The sequence below is a fragment of the Pelobates fuscus genome, chromosome 1, assembly GCF_036172605.1.
Source record: "Pelobates fuscus isolate aPelFus1 chromosome 1, aPelFus1.pri, whole genome shotgun sequence".
Lineage (NCBI taxonomy): Eukaryota > Metazoa > Chordata > Amphibia > Anura > Pelobatidae > Pelobates > Pelobates fuscus.
Window position 1 is genome coordinate 473,324,854 of NC_086317.1, and position 24,526 is coordinate 473,349,379.

General features: G+C 36.9%; 1 protein-coding gene across 1 annotated transcript; it reads right to left on the reverse strand.

Annotated features, from left to right (window-relative positions):
• Window positions 1-1,572: 1,572 nt before the first annotated feature.
• LOC134585554 (serine/threonine-protein kinase N2-like) lies at window positions 1,573-20,401 on the reverse strand. The gene is made up of 18 exons (XM_063440993.1): window positions 20,351-20,401; window positions 14,431-14,518; window positions 13,511-13,641; window positions 12,504-12,681; window positions 11,618-11,761; window positions 9,186-9,289; window positions 8,190-8,333; window positions 7,964-8,039; window positions 6,864-7,686; window positions 6,473-6,608; window positions 6,301-6,392; window positions 5,963-6,148; window positions 5,472-5,534; window positions 5,157-5,233; window positions 4,571-4,713; window positions 3,480-3,587; window positions 2,689-2,769; window positions 1,573-1,764 (listed from the first exon to the last, which is right to left on the reverse strand). The coding sequence occupies exons 1-18, from the start codon at window positions 20,399-20,401 to the stop codon at window positions 1,573-1,575; spliced, it is 2,817 nt and encodes a 938-aa protein (XP_063297063.1).
• Window positions 20,402-24,526: the final 4,125 nt, after the last annotated feature.

Genomic DNA, 24,526 nt, shown 5'->3' on the forward strand with positions numbered 1-24,526 from the left:
TTTATTTTTACGAGATATAGTTATACTTTTCCATTTGTCATAGTATTAGTATAATGTGCTTATTTATTTTCATTCAACCTTCCGTTTTCATCCCCTTGTTTAGATCTATTGTCCCTTGATAACATATGCATATATTTTAGAATTTGTTTTATATTTTACATATTTTTATTTACATATTTATTTTTTATTATATATCTATATAATCCTTACTTTTATGTTTTCTATACATTGAGATATACCTTTGCCTATACTATGGTGTATTTTTTTATAATGTCTTAACATTCTCATTTAAAAAAATGATTTAACTATCTCCCGGGTCATGAGAGGCATTAAGGAATAGAGTGAGATTATAGCCTAACGTGGCTTAGCATCTAGGCACAGATGTGTGCTGACTAATTCCGTTATAAGGCAGGCTCTGTAGTATACTCGATAGTCTTCTTTTATTCTATTTTTCCTTAGATCAATATCTAGTATATGTTTATGGATATTCACTCTATACCTTAGCAGTCATATTGAGCTATATAGACTCACTATATATCTAGATCCATTCCGGGACTTGTGTTTATTCCCAATGTCTCTGATCTAGTTACATGCAGGCAATGCAGGGATTTTTCCTAAACCAGTAGATCACTAATATCTATTGCCACGACTACTATATACCGCTATAATTAGCCTATCAGAGTCTCTTAGACGAATGGTATTCCATATCAGTATTTCTGTGGCAACAGGGACTTTTTCAGTTATCATACTGGTTCAACATTTTTACCTTCTTTATCACCGTTTTGTAAACAGCCCCTTTTCACACACTTGTATGTTTGTTTGTTTTTGCCTCCGAATTAGGCCACTGAGAGAAGGGAAATGGTGGAGCCTCTTGGGCTCATAGATGGAACCAAATCTTGATGGGTTTTTGGAGCCATGTGGCATGCATCCAGCATAGATCTGGACTGAATAGAGCAGCAGGGAGCAGGAGAAAAAAAGATCCCCTGGGGGCCCGGTAGCTAATACAGGAGAATGGAGTGGTGAGGAGTGATAAGAGGACTGGTGGCTATCAGTTTAGACAACCTGGAGAGAAGCAAAAAAGACAAAAGACCAAAAAACGGACAACCTGAATCCAGGTAAGCGATTCTTATTTTTACCTATTTCTATTTATCACTGCTTGCATTAACAATTAATATCTTAAAGGGATTCTATAGTGTTAGGAATACCTTCTAATGCACATTACCAATTTACACCGGTGCCAGTAAAATATATCCACTATTTGATCCGCCTGATGCATTTTTTTTTTATAAATGTTCACAATGCATGAGATACCTACAAACAACCTTTCCAGAAAGGTAAGTACCCTTTTACCATTTTTCTTCTTTCTTGTTTTTATTTCTACCCACCTCTTTCCTTTCTATATATCTTTATGTCTATAAATGATTGATCTTCTCACCATCTGTTATACATTTGCCACACTTACACACTCGATCAATTGAAAAAATATCAAAACTTTTAATAGAATAAAAAAAATTACAGATATTAAATGCCCACTCCAGCAGAGTCCATTGTTGACTATCTTCATTCTTCAACCTAGTCGACCTCCCAGTCAAAACCTTGGAACAGATCTTGCTCTTCAGCTGTCAGTGGCTCTTCTGATGGTAGTAAAATGGGGGCCTGTGATGTATATCTTCTGTCGAAGTTACTAACGTCATCTAGTCGGGCGATCTCTGGCACATATGGTGGTTTGATCATTTTGCACAGCAACGCATACCAGTTTAGGTCCTGTTAAAAATGGAAAAGTTTTGAAGGAAAAGAATGAGAAAGATAAGCAACGCCACCACTATATAAATCAGTAAACTTAGAATACAAAATAACAGATATCAAAAACGTTTCGCAAAAATAGTGGCGGCTGGTTCATAGGGGCAGGAAAAACAGTGACTCCTAGAATTTTTATTGCAAAAAAACCCCAAATCATATCTGTTGGTGCGTAAGAACTAGTAGGTGTATGTTAGATAAAATACATGATATGCCTGTCATGATTATATTTGCAGTTTCTCCCCTTTTTAGATCACTGAAGAGGTAGAGCAACTATTAATTTCAAGATGTTGGCATTTCTTTTTAAAGAACACCCAATTTCTGGGTATAAACCTATAAGACATGTTATTCTGTTCTAGAAAGATTTCCGATACCAGCCAATGGCTTTGCACTCCGTCTTCAGATCCTGGATGCTCTAAAATCCCGGCCTTACCATCTCTTTTAATGCTGTCATTGGGTAACAGCATCATTAGGTGGAGTTAGATCTCTTTAAAGGGGTTATTGTTCCTGAATGCGTGTATCTATAGTATTACGGTTTTCAATATGACATGTAGTCTTGTTTGGTCATGGTTTAAATAGTTGGATTAAGTAGACAGAACTCAACAAGTCACAGGAAATAGTGCCCCATCAGCTTTAAACGTCAAAACCACCACTGATTTCAACTCCAATGGATATAGTTTCCCTCTAATTCCCTGAATGCATCCAAATACAATAATTCATGGAACATTGTGTATTTATTTTGAAAAGCTCAGCTAAAACATAATACTGGTTAAGCTGTTAAAATATGTATAACTCTCGAAAGTGACAGTTCCACTTTATACTAAATCAGACAAGAAATGCACATTAACTCTACACATCAATAGTAAAGGAATTAATAGAACACGGACATACTTCGAAGAAAGGATGTAACTTCAAATCCATGGAGTCATCCTTGCTGGAACCGAGACGGGCTCTGGGATTTTTATTTAAAAGCTGTAAAAAAATTAATAAAATAAAACATCAGAATTCCAGGCATTATTGTTGCAGATACTCTGTATAGGTTAATGCAGAGCTCAATAAATGGTAGGCACCATGTAACCATGGCCTCTTGTTCTGGTGCCTAGACATAGTTCTTCTCCCCTGATTGCTGGCATGATTCCTGCTTCCGCAAAATGAAAGGTGTATATACTATGCCGGAATGTGCATAACTAATGAGAACATATACGGTATATTCTTAAAATATGAAATAAAACTAAAAGAAACTAGAAAAGAAAATCAAATTCCCTTCTTCCCAAACCCATCCAAACCTCCCCAAAGTCTTGACTCTTTTCCTGTACCTTCTATGTTACTTCCCAATATCTGTCAAGATTCAAACGAGGTCTTGGCTTGTATTTATCCAAGACATTGAGATATGACGTGATACATTATTACAGTATGAAAAGCCATAAGAGTTATACAACTCAGAAGCAGAGCTCCATCCAGGAACTCTAGTCCTAGGGCCTCCAGGAACTAGAACGTCATCATCGGCTTGTCTCCTACCTTACATAACAACTGCCATTAGAACAAGCTTCTCGGGGACTTCCTTCTTCCCAGGACAGCTTGTCAGCAATGATCTTCCACTCATTAGTAGTGACTAGAAATCTGACCTCACCTTACTCAATCTATCAGAATTAGAAAGCACTGAACATGCGTTGGCAACTTACACCTCTTATTATTGAGACTGCTTCCACAGATAGGAACTCCGGATAGTAGGATTCAGTGTAGACTATTTGACTCATCACCTCTTTTCTGTCATCACCTGGGAAGGGTAACTAATAGAAAAATATTTTTACAAAAAGTGCATTTTAGTTTGTAAAGCACTGAGCGCAAGGTCGAAAGATGCAGAAGTGGTATACCCGAGGATAGCCAAGGAAGGGGAAACATGACACTCCTACACTTTACTGGGGATGAATCAACCAAAATATTTGGCTACAATGTTTCAAAAAGTGACGGTGAGAAATAGGGGAGAGCTGGGTGCTCCTTACCATTTGGTAGCAGGAGGGTTGGGTGAGGCTGACCTGTATCCCCGCCCGCCCTGGATTTTATATACTAGTGATAGGGAGTAGGATATTGGGTTGTTTGTTTTCTTGGGTTGTGTTTTTTTCTTTTTCTCTGTGTTGTTACAGCGGTGGTGCCCTTACTAGCTCAGCAAATATATTCTATATATAGAAGATTTGTGGTCTGCAGAGAAGCTGAAGAAGGAATGCAGACTGCAGTGTGTTAAAGTAAATGTTTATCTGTCTATCGGTACTGAGCCGGGAGCTGACAATTTGGATGGTTGCTTGCCAGTTGTTCAGCTAAGTAAAGCCCATGCCCTATCCACCAGTGTCTTTATTTAGAGGCCGGCTATTTAGGGAGCATAAGTACATATTTATAGGTTGTTATTAGAAGTTAGTAATTGTCAACATTTTATGAATAATTGTGTCAGCAGTCATGAGCTCTTGTGACAAATGACGTATTTATTATTGCGCTAGACACACTCACATTGCAGTGAAAGTCATGAAAATAACAACCTATGAATATGAACCATAAAACAATGTATATGTAAAAAGGAATACGAGCACAATATAGTACAGAGTGTAATCAAAGTACTACAATAAGCTGTAGTGGTTAAAGTGCTCAAGGTGTCCATTAATTCTGACCATTCTACAGTTTAAAAATACTATCGCCCTCAACTGCCCGTATAATATCACACTGGGGATTTTGATTTCCAAAACAGGAATCCAACACATTTGTAAAAGTAAGCAATTCTTACCGCTGAAGTCAGCATCATGTAAGTAACAACGCCAAGACTCCACCAGTCGATAGATCTTGTGTATGATCTTCTCATAACCATTTCAGGTGCCATATAATCCAGGGTGCCACAAAATGTTCTGGTTCGATTTCTGTATCCCATCCCTCAGAAAAAGACAAAACGTAAATATACGTAAGTAAATATAAAGATAGATGCCTACTTTCAGTTTTACATTTATGTTACTGATATACAGTATATGTTCTGTTTATTCATTTTATTTATATTTTTAGGTGATATTAGGATATGGCTGCAAGGAGTTGGTGCATTGCAGCTACATCTTCTCTCTGTAACTTTGTACAAAGATCTGCTAATCTCTATTGTGTTCCAGCATCTAATCTGCTTGTTGTTCCAGAATCGCCTGGACTTCCAATTGGATTTGAATTTGCACAATGGCATCTTGTTTCAGAATTCTATAAATATATGCATGTTTGTTGTTTCATATATACTTTTAATTCAGTATGCAGTTGGATGTTATTTGTCTGTAAATAAAGTTCATATCTGTAACTTTGTGAGAAATGACTTTTACTAATTATACAATAATATTTACCTTCTTTGCAAAGACCGAAGTCTGTGATTTTGGCGTATCCGTGCTTGTCGATAACAATATTTTCCAGTTTGATATCTCTAGATTAAAAAGCAGAAAAATAGTTTTTTATTAATTCTACGTATCACTAAAGGGAACTTGGAGTTTTATTATTTAGACTTGTTAAAAGGTTAGATGTAAGGACTAAACTAATATACGACATAATTATTTAATATTATAATAATAAATAATGAAACAAACCACAAATGCCAAATTAAATTACAGGAAATAAGACAATACAACAGCACCTACCATCTTTAGTTTTTCCTGAACACTTACCTGTGAGCAATATTGGCTTTGTGCAAGAATTCTAGGCCCAGCACACAGCATGCAACATAGAACCTGTGGAAAAGTGAATATGTCATTTTTATTCTAGGGAAGGAAAATGAGTTTTTGCAGCAATGAATGGCTTGATTCTACCCATCCTGCGTAACTCTATGCCCAGACATGTTTCCTGCATTGTCTTGTATTCCAGGTCTTAACAGTCATCTTCAATCGTAATCTGTGTAGACTTCATGGATTTGGTATTAACCTTAATGGGACACTCCACTAAAGCACTTAAGCTTGCTGAGTTGCCTTATGGTTGAAGGGGGTTTCCTTTCTTTTTCTTTTTATTTTACAAAAAGGGTATTTTTCAATAAAATATTGTCACTTTTATAAATTATCCTTGTTATACCCACTGACTGTGAATCAGACAACGGGTCCTGTTACTTTCTAATATGTATAGCTCAGATATATGTAGTCATAATCCAGAAACTATTTATACTTACATAGCTTTGTTTTCTGAAAATGGGCAAAAGTTGTTTTTCTTAATATTTGCTAGAAGGTCTCCACCAGCAGCATACTCCATCACAAAGCAGACATAATCTGGAGTCTGGAAACTTGCGAAGAGATTAACAAGGAAAGGGTGTCGTATGCTGCTTACGATCTGCATGATGTACTTCTCATCTGCAAGCCTTGAAATCATAATATTTAATTGAATCTTTTTTTTTTTTTTTTAAAGACGATTCTTTGCTTAGTAACAAAAAAAAATGACAAACAGGACCACAATCCCCCCCCCCAAAAAAAATAATCAAAGTAGAATTTTAATTACACTCCATTTACTGACCTATGGACAGCATGATCTGCAATGACGTCTTTTTTCTTCAAAGCTTTTAATGCAAATGCGGACTTTGTATACTTGTACTTGGCAAGCAGGACCTGAAATGGAAAATAAAAAAAAAGGTATTTTGATAAATAGCATTTGTTTTTACACCTTTCCTATGTAACTATAAACCCACCTTTCCAAATCTTCCTTGGCCCAGCACAGAGAGACAATCAAAATCCTGAAGGGTCAGGTCAGCTATTTGCACAATACTGCAAAGAAAAAGAACAAGTTTAAAAAAGAAAATATTTGAAATTATGCATACACCTCTCCTCCATGAAAAACAAAACCCCAAAACTAAATGTTTTTATAAGACACAGTATACATTATCATACCATTGGTCCAGAGACACGCATCATTGTGTGTCAGTCAGACTGTACCAGCATAATCCCTTTAATATAAGACATGCTTATTACATAAATGAAATGAGAGGGAGTGGAAAAGAGGAGCAAATAAGGAGCTTATGGAAAATGTGTAGCAGGTTTACCGCCTAACGGCATTGATGAGAAGAATGAATATGTGAATACCTAGTTGGTGATGATGGCTCTTGGTTTTTTGAGTCCTCTTTTGTCAATGAAAGAGCATCATTGTCCTCTGGAAGTGGTTCAATAGCCTCTTCTATAATGGCAGCGTCAGCTCTAGGTGATTGCTCCACACTCTCTGGGTCCGCTACTGGCAGTGGAGCATTATCAATAATTACAACTTCCTCTAGAGATGGTTGGATGATGTCTTCTGTAAAGGAAGTAACAGCTGGTAGTGATAGCTCCAAGCTGTTAGTGTCCACTACTGACAATGAAAGAGAATTAATAATATTATCTTCCTCTGGAGATGGTTGGATGATGTCTTCTGTAAAGGAAGTGACAGCTGGTGGTGGTAGCTCCAAGCTGTAAGTGTCCGCTACTGACAATGGAAGAGGATCAATAATTTTATCTTCCTCTGGAGATGGTTTAATGATCTCTTCTGTAAAGGAAGGTACAGCTGGTGGTGGTAGCTCCAAGCTGTAAGTGTCCGCTACTGCCAATGGAAGAGGATCAATAATTTTATCTTCCTCTGGAGATGGTTTAGTGATCTCTTCTGTAAAGGAAGTAACAGCTGGTGGTGATAGTTCCAAGCTGTCAGTGTCCGCTACCGCCAATGGAAGAGGATCAATTATTGTATCTTCCTCTGGAGATGGTTTAATGATCTCTTCTGTAAAGGAAGTGACAGCTGGTGGTGAAAGCTCCAAGCTGTCAGTGTCCGCTACTGCCAATGGAAGGGGTATTGATGGCTTCACACTCTCAGTGTCCTCTACAGACAACAGAAGAGAGTCAATTACTGCAATATTTTCTGCAGCTGGATGGATGGTATTTCCTATAAAGGTAGCAAAGAACATAAAATTAGTATTGTATATGATACACAAAGTTTAATAATGCACTATAGGTGTTGGACTGGTCGCACATACATCAATCTGATTAAAAATTAAACTTGTGATATCCCACACAGGTTAGGGAATACAAGTCAATTCACACTGGATGACTAGTTTGACGTTTTCCATGATGCAGGGAACTAGCACTGGGTACAGGGGTTCACCTCTTTTGAGTAACCAAATAATAATATTTTTTGCGAGACATGTTAATAATAGAATTACCTTTTTTTATGGAGAACAATTTCTTAAGCTTCTGAAGTTTGGTCCTTTTCTGGGGTAAAGGAAATGAAAATTCCACCTATTCCAAAACAAACCGAAAGAGTTAACTGCTGGAAGTAAATCATAGTATCCTCATTGTGCCACACCAACATATAAACAGACACACAAAATTATAATAAGTAATAAATATAAATTGATGATGTTCCTAGACTAGTTCTCTACTCCTCACCTCAATGAAAAGGATGCCCTGTGGCTCCAGCTGTAGGCACAGTTCCTGTTTCTGGTTGACCAGAAATTCTTCTAACCTCAGAGTCTTGGTGGCACACAGTGATCTCCGGTCATGCCAGTACAATGATAATTCTAGTTCTCGAGACTATGTAGAAATTATACAAGTAATCATTTTAAAAAAAAATAATAGAAAAAAAGTTTTCTTCGACAAACCCTTTTCTTTAGGAATGTATTTTTCTCACCATAAGCAACTATTTTTACATGGTTTAACCACATTTACCATTTTCACATAAAAAAAAAAAAAATCAGCAATACATAGAGGCTGTAAATGTATTGGCTGCAGATGTATAAGTGTAAAGTTCTTTAAAATGTTACATTTTTCTTCCATCACTATCCATACTACCATCCATCGGGCATATATGTGGACTTGACATGGCAGGATTTACTTGCTTTGAGAGATTGATCTCAGTTCATGCAAGGTCAGGTGTACAGAACATCAAGAAAACACAGGATGTATGAAAAATTAGAATCAGCATGCATGTGTGCTGGAAAATATCCAATTAAACAACACTGATTCATAATGCTTGACGGAATACCTTTAACAAAAAGCCCTGGTGACAAGGTTTTCTAACAAATAACTAAAATATGCAATACATCATTAATGTTATCGAACATCTCCTAACAATTTCTCGAGGAAGAAAAAGAAAACAAATACGTATCAACTGTAACATTAAGGTCCTAAAAGTTTTAGAAATAAGAGTTCAAATCAGACTAGCTAGGAGAACCTTTTAGAGGACTCGCAAATTTTAATTTTAAATTAGGAATAATAATATAATATTGATACTAACCAAAACAAAATGATACAGACATCAACATAACTAGAAAACTATCAACAAAACAAAAACATAAATGTGTTCCTTTTTTTTTTTACTGCTATTTTTACTTTACTTTTCCTACGAGCAAAACGTTCTGAAACAAAAAAATGTCCCATCCGTACCTTATTCAAATCCAGTTTAAAAGTTTCATCCCAGGATGGATTAGACACAGTTTTCCAACTTGTAGAACCCTTTAAAATGTGGTCAATCTTCAATTGAGCACAGACTTCACCTGTAAGGAAATCTCATGAACTTAGCTTAAAAGGCTACGAGTATTTTATCATAAATAATATTTCTAACTGAAAATGGAATCAACACTCGGCAATGGTCAAAACACAGATGACAGTATAAAGTTGCCTCTGTTATCTTTAACCAAAGATCTAGGACAGACATAGGCAACCTTCGGCACTCCAGATGTTTTGGACTGCACATCCCATGATGCTTTACCAGCATTATGAGTGTAAGAGCATTATGGGGCATGTAGTCCACAACATCTGGAGTGATGGAGGTTGCCTATCCCTGATCTAGGAGTATGTTTTAATTTGGGAAGTCTATTATATTCTTTTCCGTTAAAAACAAAACTAGACAAATTTGTAGTTACGTGGTCTGAAATAACTTACTAACTTAAAATATGTTGCAAATTGTGTTCTTCCTCTGTCTTTTTTGATTGGGAGAAAATTTAGATAGTGGAGTTTGTATGATGAGTGAGTCTTTCACAATCACCTTGGTCCAGCATCAAGATATACATTCTAGAGTAGTTTGATTTTCCTTTGGGTGACTAAGTTTAGTGTGGGTATATATTATCCCCAGATTTGTCCTCAGAATTGTTTCACTAAGATAGTGTGTGTAGCAAATTATAGGGAACAGGTAAGAGAGTTTAATTTTAAATAAGCTCATTGTAGCGCATAAGGGCTGTCTATAATCTTATAGTTTTTCAATTTATGTGGATAGTAATGTTAAGAATGTCTTATTATGGCACAACAGAGTCAGTATTAGTCCAAATATGGCAAATTTTGAAAGAAGTGAAATTAAAGGTTGTTTGGTAAATAGGACTGATAAAAGTTAGGTACTAACTTTACCTTATCTGGGAACACACCCAAAAGCAATGATAGAGTACAGTTTGTTCAAAATTATATTTGAAGCATGGCCCATTATCTAATTTCCTTCCGACAAACAGATGGCTTGAGGAATAATATGCGTAAATTGAGAATCTTAGTACTCCTTTGATGATATGCAATGAAAATATCTGATGGTTAAACAGGATGTGTGTAATTGTCATTACTGCTAGATCCTTAAAGGGGCATGCCACTTCCAAACACTAAAAAGATAAATCGTGTAGATGTAGATATACCCGAATTAATAAATGCAAGCATTTAGTTATGCATCTTTCATTGGGTGTATATCGAAAAACAGCTTGCAAAACCTGCAGATCTCCTATCTGCAGCCTTTACAAGCCTTTACAAAAAAATATATATTCTATTTCTTTTACCTACTTAGTATTTATTTTTGAAGAAAAGTCACCATCCCTCTTTCAAACCATGTAGGTAAGGAGTTTTTTTTATTTTTTCATATAGTTTTTATTACAATAGATTAATTTAGGGGGTTTCACTTTAACTAGGTAATTAGATTATGGAGTTTAAAAGCCCAGGGAAACTGGGTGACACTTATTTTGACCATTAGCGAGTTTAAAGCAGATTTAGCAGTCTGAGGTTCTGATTCGACAGGTTTTAGTGCAGTATACATTGAACGGGACTTGAATTTATTAAGAGCTTACCGGCATACATAATAATTCAATGTAATATACCACAATGTTAATGTTAGATATATGTTTTGAAAAGGATTAATACAATTGAAAATTATGTGAAACACTAAGGAGATGAGAAAAATAAATTATTGCATGAACAAAGAATCACAACCAAGAAAGTCCAGGTGATAATAATCAAAGTAAGGTTGCGAGTGGTGGTTACGTCTTGGACTGGTAAAGTCAAAGAGCCAAAGAAACAATGGAAACGAACAATGTGGAAAGGAGTCCGGGTATCGTCTGTTGATTAGCTAAGACAATAAGTGGCGTTGTGAGCCAGTATTCTTCCCATATACCAGCAGGACATTTCAAAAGGCAACTTTTATCTTGATTTGTAAAGGAGGATATAAAGATGACACATACGATTCCGAAGAGAAAGAACCGTAATGCTTCCTTTACTGTTGATGTTTAGAGTCACTCCATTTAGAATATGTAAAATAATTGGCAGAAAAAAAAAGCAATTGTGGGTGAATATCTAGAAATGTGAATTAGGAAACTGATTTCCTTGGCAACATTTTCAGAATTGTGGTTCATTTGCAGGGTCTTTGTGAAGGAGAGGGAATCCTATCAGATACTAATATTTGTATTCATAATGGAAAATGTAATTCAACAACTGTTGGAGGGTGAAGGCTTGAAACCCCAGCTATTGAGCACTGTTTTTTGAATATCACTATACACATACTAGGAAATATAAGAGAAAAATCACTGTACTTAAAAAGTTTCCAGTCTCTTGCACTCTTATAATGCCGACACGGTTGTTTCTTCTTATTTTGTTCATAAATGAGAATCTTCCTCGACGCGGACTCCTGCCAGGGATAACATGTGACAGGTCCTGCAGTCTGCTAGGTACATTCTCCAGAATATCTAGACAGCCCTTGAGTCGCAATTCCAGGGTGCCTGTCAAACAATAGAATAAATATAAATAGCAAGAATGGCTATTAGAGTTTCACTTAACGTCATCACAAGCTGATATTCATTCTTTTCTCACCAATGTATGCCCAGTGCATTTCCTATAATAATACAATATTGGGTTCCTTTATGGATGCCCCCAACATTCTATAATCGTTCCAAACTAGCCTGCTAATAGAAACATACCATTTCTTTGTTAAAGGAAACTTCGTCGTTGTTCTAAGTAGCACACGATTTGGTCAGAACAACAATTAGACAGCCTTTACGTCTCTATCAGAATGTAAAATAACTAAAACCCACTTAACAAACAGACAAAAATGTGGTATCGTCAGTTAGTCCTCTACGCACATTCAAACATCAACACAACATTCAAACACGCCTCTGTATTAAAACACCAACATTATACATAAACACACCGTTGCATCAAAAACCAACACTACACACGTGCACAATTATATTCAAATGCCAACACTATATACAAACACACCCGTACAAACATACTCACACACACTCCATACAAAAACATACTTACATTCAAACACACAAACACTGTTTAGTGCTAAATACAACCCTTCAAGGATGTGCAAATGGTAGATCCCCAGCTGGCAAAACAGTGCGGGAGTTGTATTACAGATGGGGATCTACTTTTTGTCCATCTTTACAATAGGGTGCCCAAACAAATTTCTGGACCTCTCTACATTAATTCTGCCACTGATTGATAAGAACGTACCTGTTAGTGCAGTGGGCTGGGGCCTTGTTCCAAATTGGCTCTGCACAGAGTCAAGGGACAGCTCCTCGGTGGTAATACACTTCCTGGGATGGCCACGAGGAAGTTCTTTCACTCGTTCCTCCAAGGCATATTTGAGGAGGTCCAGCTTTTCATTTGACTCGTGTAGTGCTGCTTGAGCCTGTTAAAAGAGATGGAAGAATTCAAATGTAACAAAATAAGCAGAAAAAGTTCAATAAAACAATTCCTGCATCTGCTGGTAAAAACATCTGGGAGGTGGTGTCCAACTTTAGCTGATTTCCAAGGTGACATGCACAATTCCTAACAGTGTGTGTTATACTTTCATTTCATTCATAAACAGTTTATAAGTCTACATAGTTCTCAATACAATAAAACTCTGCAGGATTAAACACCAACGTTTGGATTGTAGCAAATTGAAATCTGAACTGCAGAACTGAAATTAAAATAGCTAATCTGGAAAAAGTGTGTCTAGGTTTCACTCAATTTGTAATTCAGGTTTGAATTCATCTACAACTTAACAACTTAAATGCTGAACGGAAAACAAAAGACCAGTTAGTGCCTTAGATCGTTGTGGATATAAAGGCAGATCAATGTAGAACAGGGCTGCCCAACAGGTAGATCCCCGGATGTTGTTGAACTACAACCCCTTTGATGCTTTGCATGCCTTTAGAATGCATTTAGAATGACAAAGCATATGTAGAACATACAACCTGTTATTAGCTTTTAATAAAACTAATGGGCTTAAAACACAAAGTAATTTTAAAGTAAAACATTTATAGACAAAATAAAATACAGAACAAATGGTGCAGCAAGGGCAAAAACTAATAATTAAAAAAAATGAAAGTCTCAGAAGAGATGTTATAAAGTTAGTAACAATGGATACATGGTTAATGACATTAAACTGTAAATTCCATCCCCATGGCAGTTATTCAAAGCACATTATTCACTCTGGGGATGAAATGGGTAAACGAGTACACTTTATAACTAACCTGAACAAGTCCTTTCCCGGGATGTAATGCCTTGACGGCGCATTTGGCCCCTTCAGCCACGGCACGCTCAATCACGAAACGGTGGCTCAACTCCTCAATGCGCTGCTCCAATGGACTTATTGCAGGTGTTGCTAAGATAAAAAAATAAAATGTTTGGTTATAATAATAGTAAGCTTTACTTATGTAAAAGGAAATCAACATGGTAGTTTCATTACTAAAGTGTGAACTGTCAAGAATGTAAAGTAAATTTCATATTCCAGAATAATTAAACTGTAAAATTAGATTAGTTTTACAATTAACTTTGAATTCCCAATAGACAAAGTTTATGTCTCTCCATATATTGTTGCATTGCGGGGGGCTGCCATGGGTTTATTCTCTCCTGTGGATTTTATTGGTCGCTGAGCATGCTTTGAATTCAATCTGTATTCTGATTGTCTGAAAGCACCAATCATAAAAGATCTACTAACGAATCAGATTTTTTCAGCCATGGCGGATCAAAGACACAGGGGCCCGGCCGTTGGCCGTGGGGAAACACAGAAAGACAGAAAGAGGGGCCCAGCCGCGGGGGATTACTGTGACAGGGGCCCGGCCGCAGCCTGCGGTGAAACAAAAAGATAGGGGTCTCTCCCAGCGGGCCCTTAATTGTAATGTTGCAGGCTCAAGGGGCAGCTGCTTTGGGCCCCCCAGGAATAAATGGGTCTGGGACAGCCCCTTTTGCCCCACGTTAAAGACGGCCCTGATTGTTACACGTTAATATTCCCACATTTAGCAGCAGATGGGACCCAAAACAAATCCCATGTGACAAAAAAGCAAAAAAGCTACCAGAGTAAAACACCTCAAAAACTGAAATTACTTTATCATTGTTACACGCTAATATTCCTTTAAAATACACAGTACATATGACATCACCGGACCTTTACCTTTATCCAAAGGTTTTTGTTGGAGAATTTCTGTTTTTCTATTGCATTCTTGGAGCTTTTTATGAGCATCACCAAGATGTTTCTGATCCTGAAAAAGTCATTCGAAAAATGCGATGGATAATTAAGATGAACAGAAATTGGACTTTTAGATTAATTAATCCCATGCACATACCCCGCCCCCATAGTGTATATATGAGCCAAGTTTAATTTTCATTGTCCTTTAATCTCCTCTAAATTTCCCCTCTCCTCTAGTGTTGGTCTTCACATATGAACAAATTGCCCTCTTTACCACCAAAATATTTCACATTTTAAGAACGGACACAATATATACAACAATCTCAAAAGAAAAGCTAATATTGTTATATTGTCATCCCATTAACTGCATTATTTTTAATTTCTCGTTATGGTAAACAAATAAATGCTAGCCGGTCAGCGCTGGCTGTGTGTGTGTATAGTGTGTGTAGCTGAGCTGTGTGTATACAGTGTGCCTAACTGTGCTGTGTGTATACAGTGTGCGTAACTGTGCTGTGTGTGTAGAGTGCATAGCTGTGCAGTGTGTGTAGCTGTGCTGTGTGTACAGTGTGTGTTGCTGTGCTGGGTGTGTAGTGTGCGTAGCTGTGCTGTGTGTACAGAGTGTTTATAGTGTGTGTTGCTCTGCTGTGTGTGCGGTGTGTAGCTGTTGGACTACCTATTTATGTCCCTGGTCCCTCTTAGAGTAGAGTTAAAAAGTTTTAAACTTACTTTTTCTCCCTCGTTGTGTCTGTCTCTTGAATCAGTGTATTTCTATGGGGAATGCTCAATGTTTCCACGCAGTGTGTGCACACTGTAAGCATTGACCCAGAAAAACATCTCTAGTGTCCGTCTGAGAGACTGCCACTCGTGGTGTATCTAGCCAGCAATGTAAACACTGCCTTTACTATGAAAAGGCAGTGTTTACAGTGCTAACATTGCAGGGACAAGCTATAGACACCACAACCACTACAATAAACTGTAGAGGTTCTGGTTACTAGAGTGTTCATTTCATATAATTTTGGTCTTTAAGGAATCAACAAACTAACTATAACCAATTAATGTGCTTTGTACATATATTTATTGAATAGGGAAAATCCTAAAAGCAGTACCCTATAGTACATACACACTACATACAAGGCAGATAAAGTATGGCTTCCCCGAGACATTCCTGAGTGGGGTGACTGGGCTTATAACACCAGCAATTGGTGGACAGGTTGAAATAAACTAAGGGTCACATCTGTACTCTCTGTATCTACCCATCCTATAATAATTATATAAAGGGTCACATCTGTACTCTCTTTATCTACCCATCCTATAATAATTATATAAAGGGTCACAGCTGTACTCTCTTTATCTACCCATCCTATAATAATTATATAAAGGGTAACAGCTGTACTCTCTTTATCTACCCATCCTATAATAATTATATAAAGGGTCACATCTGTACTCTCCTTATCTACCCATCCTATAATAATTATATAAAGGGTCACATCTGTACTCTCCTTATCTACCCATCCTATAATAATTATATAAAGGGTCACATCTGTACTCTCTGTATCTACCCATCCTATAATAATTATATAAAGGGTCACATCTGTACTCTCTTTATCTACCCATCCTATAATAATTATATAAAGGGTCACAGCTGTACTCTCTTTATCTACCCATCCTATAATAATTATATAAAGGGTAACAGCTGTACTCTCTTTATCTACCCATCCTATAATAATTATATAAAGGGTCACATCTGTACTCTCTTTATCTACCCATCCTATAATAATTATATAAAGGGTCACATCTGTACTCTCCTTATCTACCCATCCTATAATAATTATATAAAGGGTCACATCTGTACTCTCTGTATCTACCCATCCTATAATAATTATATAAAGGGTCACATCTGTACTCTCTTTATCTACCCATCCTATAATAATTATATAAAGGGTCACAGCTGTACTCTCTTTATCTACCCATCCTATAATAATTATATAAAGGGTAACAGCTGTACTCTCTTTATCTACCCATCCTATAATAATTATATAAAGGATCACAGCTGTACTCTCTGTATCTACCCATCCTATAATATTTATATAAAGGGTCACAGCTGTACTCTCTTTATCTACCCATCCTATAATAATTATATAAAGGGTCACAGCTGTACTCTCTTTATCTACCCATCCTATAATAATTATATAAAGGGTCACATCTGTACTCTCCTTATCTACCCATCCTATAATAATTATATAAAGGGTCACAGCTGTACTCTCTTTATCTACCCATCCTATAATAATTATATAAAGGGTCACAGCTGTACTCTACTTATCTACCCATCCTATAATAATTATATAAAGGGTCACATCTGTACTCTCTTTATCTACCCATCCTATAATAATTATATAAAGGGTCAAGGCTGTACTCGCTTTATCTACCCATCCTATAATAATTATATAAAGGGTCACAGCTGTACTCTCTTTATCTACCCATCCTATAATAATTATATAAAGGGTCACAGCTGTACTCTCCTTATCTACCCATCCTATAATAATTATATAAAGGGTCACAGCTGTACTCTCTGTATCTACCCATCCTATAATAATTATATAAAGGGTCACATCTGTACTCTCTTTATCTACCCATCCTATAATAATTATATAAAGGGTCAAAGCTGTACTCTCTTTATCTACCCATCCTATAATAATTATATAAAGGGTCACAGCTGTACTCTCTGTATCTACCCATCCTATAATAATTAAATAAAGGGTCACAGCTGTACTCTCTGTATCTACCCATCCTATAATAATTATATAAAGGGTCACATCTGTACTCTCCTCATCTACCCATCCTATAATAATTATATAAAGGGTCACAGCTGTACTCTCTTTATCTACCCATCCTATAATAATTATATAAAGGGTCACATCTGTACTCTCTTTATCTACCCATCCTATAATAATTATATTATTATTATTTTATTATTTATATAGCGCCAACAAATTCCGTAGCGCTGTACAATGGGTATATATAAAGGGTCAAAGCTGTACTCTCTTTATCTACCCATCCTATAATAATTATATAAAGGGTCACAGCTGTACTCTCCTTATCTACCCATCCTATAATAATTATATAAAGGGTCAAAGCTGTACTCTCTGTATCTACCCATCCTATAATAATTATATAAAGGGTCACAGCTGTACTCTCCTTATCTACCCATCCTATAATAATTATATAAAGGGTCACAGCTGTACTCTCCTTATCTACCCATCCTATAATAATTATATAAAGGGTCACAGCTGTACTCTCCTTATCTACCCATCCTATAATAATTATATAAAGGGTCACAGCTGTACTCTCTTTATCTACCCATCCTATAATAATTATATAAACGGTCACATCTGTACTCTCCTTATCTACCCATCCATTAATAATTATATAAAGGGTCACATCTGTACTCTCTTTATCTACCCATCCTATCATAATTATATAAAGGGTCACAGCTGTACTCTCCTTATCTACCCATCCTATAATAATTATATAAAGGGTCACAGCTGTACTCTCTTTATCTACCCATCCTATAATAATTATATAAACGGTCACATCTGTACTCTCCTTATCTACCCATCCATTAATAATTATATAAAGGGTCACATCTGTACTCTCTTTATCTACCCATCCTATAATAATCATATAAAGGGTCACATCTGTACTCTCTTTATCTACCCATCCTATAATAATTATATAAAGGGTCACAGCTGTACTCTCCTTATCTACCCATCCTATAATAATTATATAAAGGGTCACAGCTGTACTCTCCTTATCTACCCATCCTATAATAATTATATAAAGGGTCACAGCTGTACTCTCTGTATCTACCCATCCTATAATAATTATATAAAGGGTCACAGCTGTACTCTCCTTATCTACCCATCCTATAATAATTATATAAAGGGTCACATCTGTACTCTCTTTATCTACCCATCCTATAATAATTATATAAAGGGTCACAGCTGTACTCTCTTTATCTACCCATCATATAATAATTATATAAAGGGTCACATCTGTACTCTCCTTATCTAACCATCCTATAATAATTATATAAAGGGTCACAGCTGTACTCTCCTTATCTACCCATCCTATAATAATTATATAAAGGGTCACAGCTGTACTCTCTGTATCTACCCATCCTATAATAATTATATAAAGGGTCACAGCTGTACTCTCCTTATCTACCCATCCTATAATAATTATATCAAGGGGCACAGCTGTACTCTCTTTATCTACCCATCCTATAATAATTATATAAAGGGTCACAGCTGTACTCTCCTTATCCACCCATCCTATAATAATTATATAAAGGGTCACAGCTGTACTCTCTTTATCTACCCATCCTAGACAACACTGGAGATTTGGTTAAGATGATAAAACTCACAGTTAATAATATGTATAACGGGAACCTTATATAGATAATAAAAGTATTTTACTTACATCGCAGCGTACACATGGAAAACTCGAGTAAATAATTTTACTATCTCCCATCTTTAGCTACGTGAACACCACAGCAGCTAAGCAGTGTCTACTGTCCAAGCAGTGTCTACTGACTAAACTGTGCTCAGCAAGATGATGTCACAATGATGTCCCAATGATGTCACAATGATGTCACAATGATGTCATAATAAATAACCAAACTATCTTAAGCTATCTCTATGCCTATCTAATTTATTTTGTGGACATTCCAGTACAAATATAAATTGAAATACCTTGTTAAACGTAAACTAATATAGGTACGTTATAGCAGCTACACATTACATTTTTCTTAGTAAGATACCCATGTTCGTTCTGCAATACATATGGTGTATTACTGTTAAATAGTATAAATTTTAAGTGGTACTACTCAATCTTTTGAGAGCTTATTAGTCTAGCTGTTAATCAGAAGTACTGTGTACCCTTCAATGTTGGTACCACTTTAAATGGACACAATAGGCACCTTGACCACTTCAGAGCATTGAAGTGGTTTGGTTGCAATGCCCCTGTCACCCTTAGTCCTGCAATGTAAACATTGCTGTGTTTGACTACAACTGGCCGTCAGCCACTAGAGACGCTTCCTGGATCACAGCGGGCTCTGGTGACTATATTGTTCCTTTAATATAATTTTGCGCAAAGTCTCCAGAGTGCTCTCGTTATTTTGATATGTTTATATATATATATATATATATATATATACACACTAAAGAATCCCCAACTAACAGATAACCAATTAATGTGCTTTGTACATATATTTATTGAATAGGGAACATCCTAAAAGCAGTACCCTATAGTACATCCACACTACATACAAGTAATTGTACGGGCAGATAAAGTATGGCTTCCCCGAGACATTCCTGAGTGGGGTGACTGGGCTTATAACACCAGCAATTGGTGGACAGGTTGAAATAAACTAGGGACAAGCACCTCATAGCACAAAATCTGATTCAGTAACTATAGGCTCTCACAGTGCCAAGAACATAAATCCTATAATAATTATATAAAGGGTCACATCTGTACTCTCTTTATCTACCCATCCTATAATAATTATATAATGGGTCACAGCTGTACTCTATTTATCTACCCATCCTATAATAATGATATAAAGGGTCACAGCTGTACTCTCTGTATCTACCCATCCTATAATAATTATATAAAGGGTCACAGCTGTACTATATTTATCTACCCATCTTATAATAATTATATAAAGGGTCACAGCTGTACTATATTTATCTACCCATCTTATAATAATTATATAAAGGGTCACAGCTGTACTCTATTTATCTACCCATCCTAGAAAACATTGGAGATTTGGATAAGATGATAAAACTCGCAGTTAATAATATGTATAACGGGAACCTTATATAGATAATAAAAGTATTTTACTTACATCGCAGCGTACATATGGAAAACTCAAGTAAATAGTTTTACTATCTCCCATCTTTAGCTACGTGAACACCACAGCAGCTAAGCAGTGTCTACTGTCCAAGCAGTGTCTACTGACTAAATTGTGCTGAGCGAGGATGATGTGACAATGATGTCACAATGATGTCACAATTATGTCATAATGCATAATCAAACTATCTTTAGCTATCTCTATGCCTATCTAAGTTTATTGTGTGGACAATCAAGTACAAATATAAACTAAAATACCTTATTAAGCTAAACTAAAATGTACCTTAGAGCAGCTACATCTTACAATGTATTTAAAAGATAAGCCCAAGTTGGTTCTGCATGAAACGAGAAGAAAACAAATACATATGGTGTATTACTGTTAAATAGTATAAATTTGCAGTGGTCCTACTCATTCGTCTGAGAACTTATTAGACTCGCTGTCAATCAGAAGTACCATGTACCCTTCAATGGTGGTAGTACTTTAGATGGACTCTATAGACACCATGACCACTTCAGAGCATTGAAGTGGCTTGGGTGCAATGTCCATGTCCCCCTTAGTTCTACAATGTAAAACATTGCTGTATTTGAGAAAAATGCAATGACTACTTTGCAGGACTAAGACTGCCTCCATTGGCTGTCTACCAGCCACTGGGTTCTAGCGGACTCTCAATCCCTGAAACATCGCTGAATTTCCCCGCGCTTTGCATTGGGACATACAGCTTCTGTAAAATTCCCATAGGAAAGCATTGATTCAATCTTTCCTGTGGGGAAGGCTTTATGCCGTGCATGTGCATTAGGTCCCCCCCATCAGATAATGTCGGAGAAGACGGTGCACCAACCTAGCGCCCAGGGAGATTGGAACTGGAATCAGATGAGTAAAAAAAGTGGTTTTAACCCTTTAGGTGCCACAGGGAAGTGAGGCTGTGACAGTGTGGAGGACCAAAGGACACTATAAGTATTAGGAATACAGATTTGTATTCCTTAGACTGTAGAATCCGTTTAAAACACAGGGGTCTGACAGAGTTTGGTTAATCAGTGGTATTTGGGTAGTCATGTTACCACAAAACACGGTTTTAAGAAAGTGCTCTGCTTTATCACAACTCAGCGTTTTTTCTTTGTGCATAGGAAAGCATTGGGAGACTATTGGGTATACACGGCAAAATGCCACTGCGCCAAATTAACTTCTCATAGAGATGCATTAAATCAATGCATCCCTATAGGGAACATTAACGTAGGTGCTGCACATTGTGAAGCACCTCTAGAGGCCGTCCGAGTGACTGTGGCTAGAGGTGTCGCCAGACAGCAATGTAAACACTGTTTTTTGTATGGAAAGTTAGTGTTTACATTGAAAAGCGTTCAGGGACAATATATAGACCACAGAACAGCTACATTAAGCTGTAGTGGTTCTGGTGACTATAGTGTATTTTTAGCGTTGATTTCTTTGGCTCCTAACTTTTCTAGCTGGCCCCTAGATTCCAAGCAAATTTGTCAAGCCCTGATGTAACAAATATGTATTTATGAAGTGTGAAAAAATAAAGTTAATGTCATCCTGTCTCCCTGGCAATCAAGTTTCAATTTCTTCTCTTTGTTTGCAAAGTTTGTCTGGGTCTGAGCTAAATTATGATGCCATTTGCTAAATCTTTACTGCAAATTTAAAAGAACATGAAACTTCTCGTGAAAAATGGTTAACATGCGTTATAGCTGATCTTAATGCTTAATCTAATTGTTGTGTCTTTTACGCTAAATAATATGTTGGTTTATTTATAGTAACTCCAGTATCTAAGGGTATACTTAGTATAATCAATTTCATGATTAGAAAATATCAAAATCAATTAACATATAACTTTATTAACTACCACGCTAAGCCATCTATTGCACCAAAAGTAATTGGGATTATGTGTAGAGATTTGTATACACCATACAAATATTTGTAATCATTAAGGACTCCATAAAATTAAAACAAATCTAGGAATGAATTATTGACACTATCAAGTCCATTACTATCAGGAATGGTTAATCTAACAAGTGACATCAGATTATGGTTAAGGCAATCAATAGTACAATACAGGTAAAAGCAAATATTACGGGTTATGTACCATCCCCGAACTTCAAAGGAATAGATCCAGTACCATGATAGAACCAATGTTTCCATTAACAAGATTTCCTACTATAGGATCATCAACTGATTGCTTCCAACATGCAATCATGAAACATAAGGTTGGCAACCCATAAAATAAAAAACGATGACTGAGTGGGGCTCATTAACTAAATGGTTTGTTACTCAGCTGGGTGGAAGCAGGGCCGGCCCAAGACATTTTGCTGCCTGGGTCTAAGGGTCAAATTCTGCTCCCCCTACCCCTTCAACAAAACCTAAACCATGCCCACATTAATTATGTTATGTGGTGACTGTATAGTGGATGGAAAGTGTGTTTTTGTGAAGTGGATTCAGTGTGTGTATTGTAGTGTCTGTGTGTATTGTACGCAGTGTGTGTAGTGAATGCATTGTGTGTGTGTGTGTGTGTCTGTCAGTGATTGTGTTGTGGATGCAGTGTCTGTGTGTAGTGGATGCAGTGTCTTTGTGAAGTGCATGTAGTGTGTGCATTGTATGCTGTGTGTGTATTGTATGTAGTGTGTATATTGCATGCAGTGTGTGTAGTGTATTCTGTGTGTAGTGGATGCAGTGTGTGTGTGTAGTGAACGCATTGTGTGTGTGTGTATAGTGTATGCAGTGTCTGTGTTTGTTTTGTGAATGCAGTGTCTGTTTGTAGTGGATGCAGTATCTTTGTTTGTGCAGTGTGTGTAGTGTATGTAGTGTGTATATTATATGGTGTGTGTGTGTGTAGTGTATGATGTGTGTAGTGGATGCAGTGTGTGTGTGTAGTGCATACAGTGTGTGACGTGTGCGTGAAGTGCATGTAGTGTGCATGTAGTGCATGTGTATGTAGTGCACAGTGTCTGCATAGTGCATGCAGGGTGTTTGTGTGCATAGTGGAGTCAGTATATGCGTGGTGCATGCAGTGTGTGTGGTGCATGTAATGTGTGTATTGTATGTAGTGTGTGTAGTAAATGCATTGTGTGTATGTGCATAGTAGATGCAGTATGTTTGTAGTGCATATAGTGTGTGTAGTGTATGCAGTGTGTGTATAGTGTATGTAAATTGAGCATGTAGTGTGTGTTTTAATGGGGGAGAGCAGTTTTTTTGTTTTAGTTTTTTGTTACTTTCTTTCTTCCCTCCATATCTCTTACCTGTGGGTATGGAGCGAGGATTCTTAATCCCCTGGGGGTCCGGTGGTCCGGTGGTCCAGAACTGTAATCTCCACTCCAGCAGCTGCAGGTACTGTTCTCTCCTCCCACGAGCTGAGAGAGTGCGGTTGTTGGGTTGCCACGGCAATGTTCCGGCTTGCTTTGCATGCCGCGGAGTGTTGCCATGGTAAGCCGCAGCAATGCTCTTGCGGCTTGAAGAAGAAGCGAACAGTACCTGCTACTGCTGCTGGAGTGGAGATTACAGTTCTGGGCGACCTCCTCATTAACCAAGGCTGTAAGTGGCTGTAAGTAGCTATAAGTATTGGCATGTATAAAAATGGGCATTCATTTTCAGGAAGAGAGTCTAATTTTGCCTCTTTATAAATCACTGGCAAGACCACATCTAGAATGTGCTGTGCACTTTTCGGCACCTGTTCTAAAGAAGGATATTATGGAACAAGAAAAAGTGCAGAGGTGGTCTACAAGATTAATAAAAGGAATGGAACATATCAGCTATGAAGAAAGGTTAACAAATTTAAACCTCTTTAGTTTAGAATAACGTCGCCTGAGAGGGGATATGATAACATTATACAAATATATTCGAGGCCAATACAAACCATTGTGTGGAAATCTATTCACAAACAGGACTTTACATAGGACACAAGGTCATGTGTTTAGAGATTTAGTCTAAGGCAAAGGAAAGTGTTTTTTTTTTACTGTAAGAACAAAAAGGATGTTGAATTATCTGCCTGAACAAGTGGTTTTATCAGAGTCTGTACAGATGTTTAAACAGCAACTAGATGCATACTTGTAAAAACACAATATTCAATTATATAATTTTTCAATTGTATGGTGATAGCTTCTAGATCCAGGGATAAATCTATTTGCCATTCTGGGGTCAAGAAATATTTTATTTCCTAGTTTGTTA

Coding starts and splice junctions, on each gene's coding strand:
- LOC134585554 (XM_063440993.1), bottom strand. CDS start 20,401: ATGGGAGATAGTAAAACTATTTACTTGAGTTTTCCATATGTACGCTGC. Junction 9,290..11,617: donor CAAAATAAGAAGAAACAACC/GTGTCGGCATTA, acceptor TTACAGGTGAAG/TCTGTGCTCAATTGAAGATT. Junction 5,535..5,962: donor TTTTCAGAAAACAAAGCTAT/GTAAGTATAAAT, acceptor ACTTTTCCACAG/GTTCTATGTTGCATGCTGTG.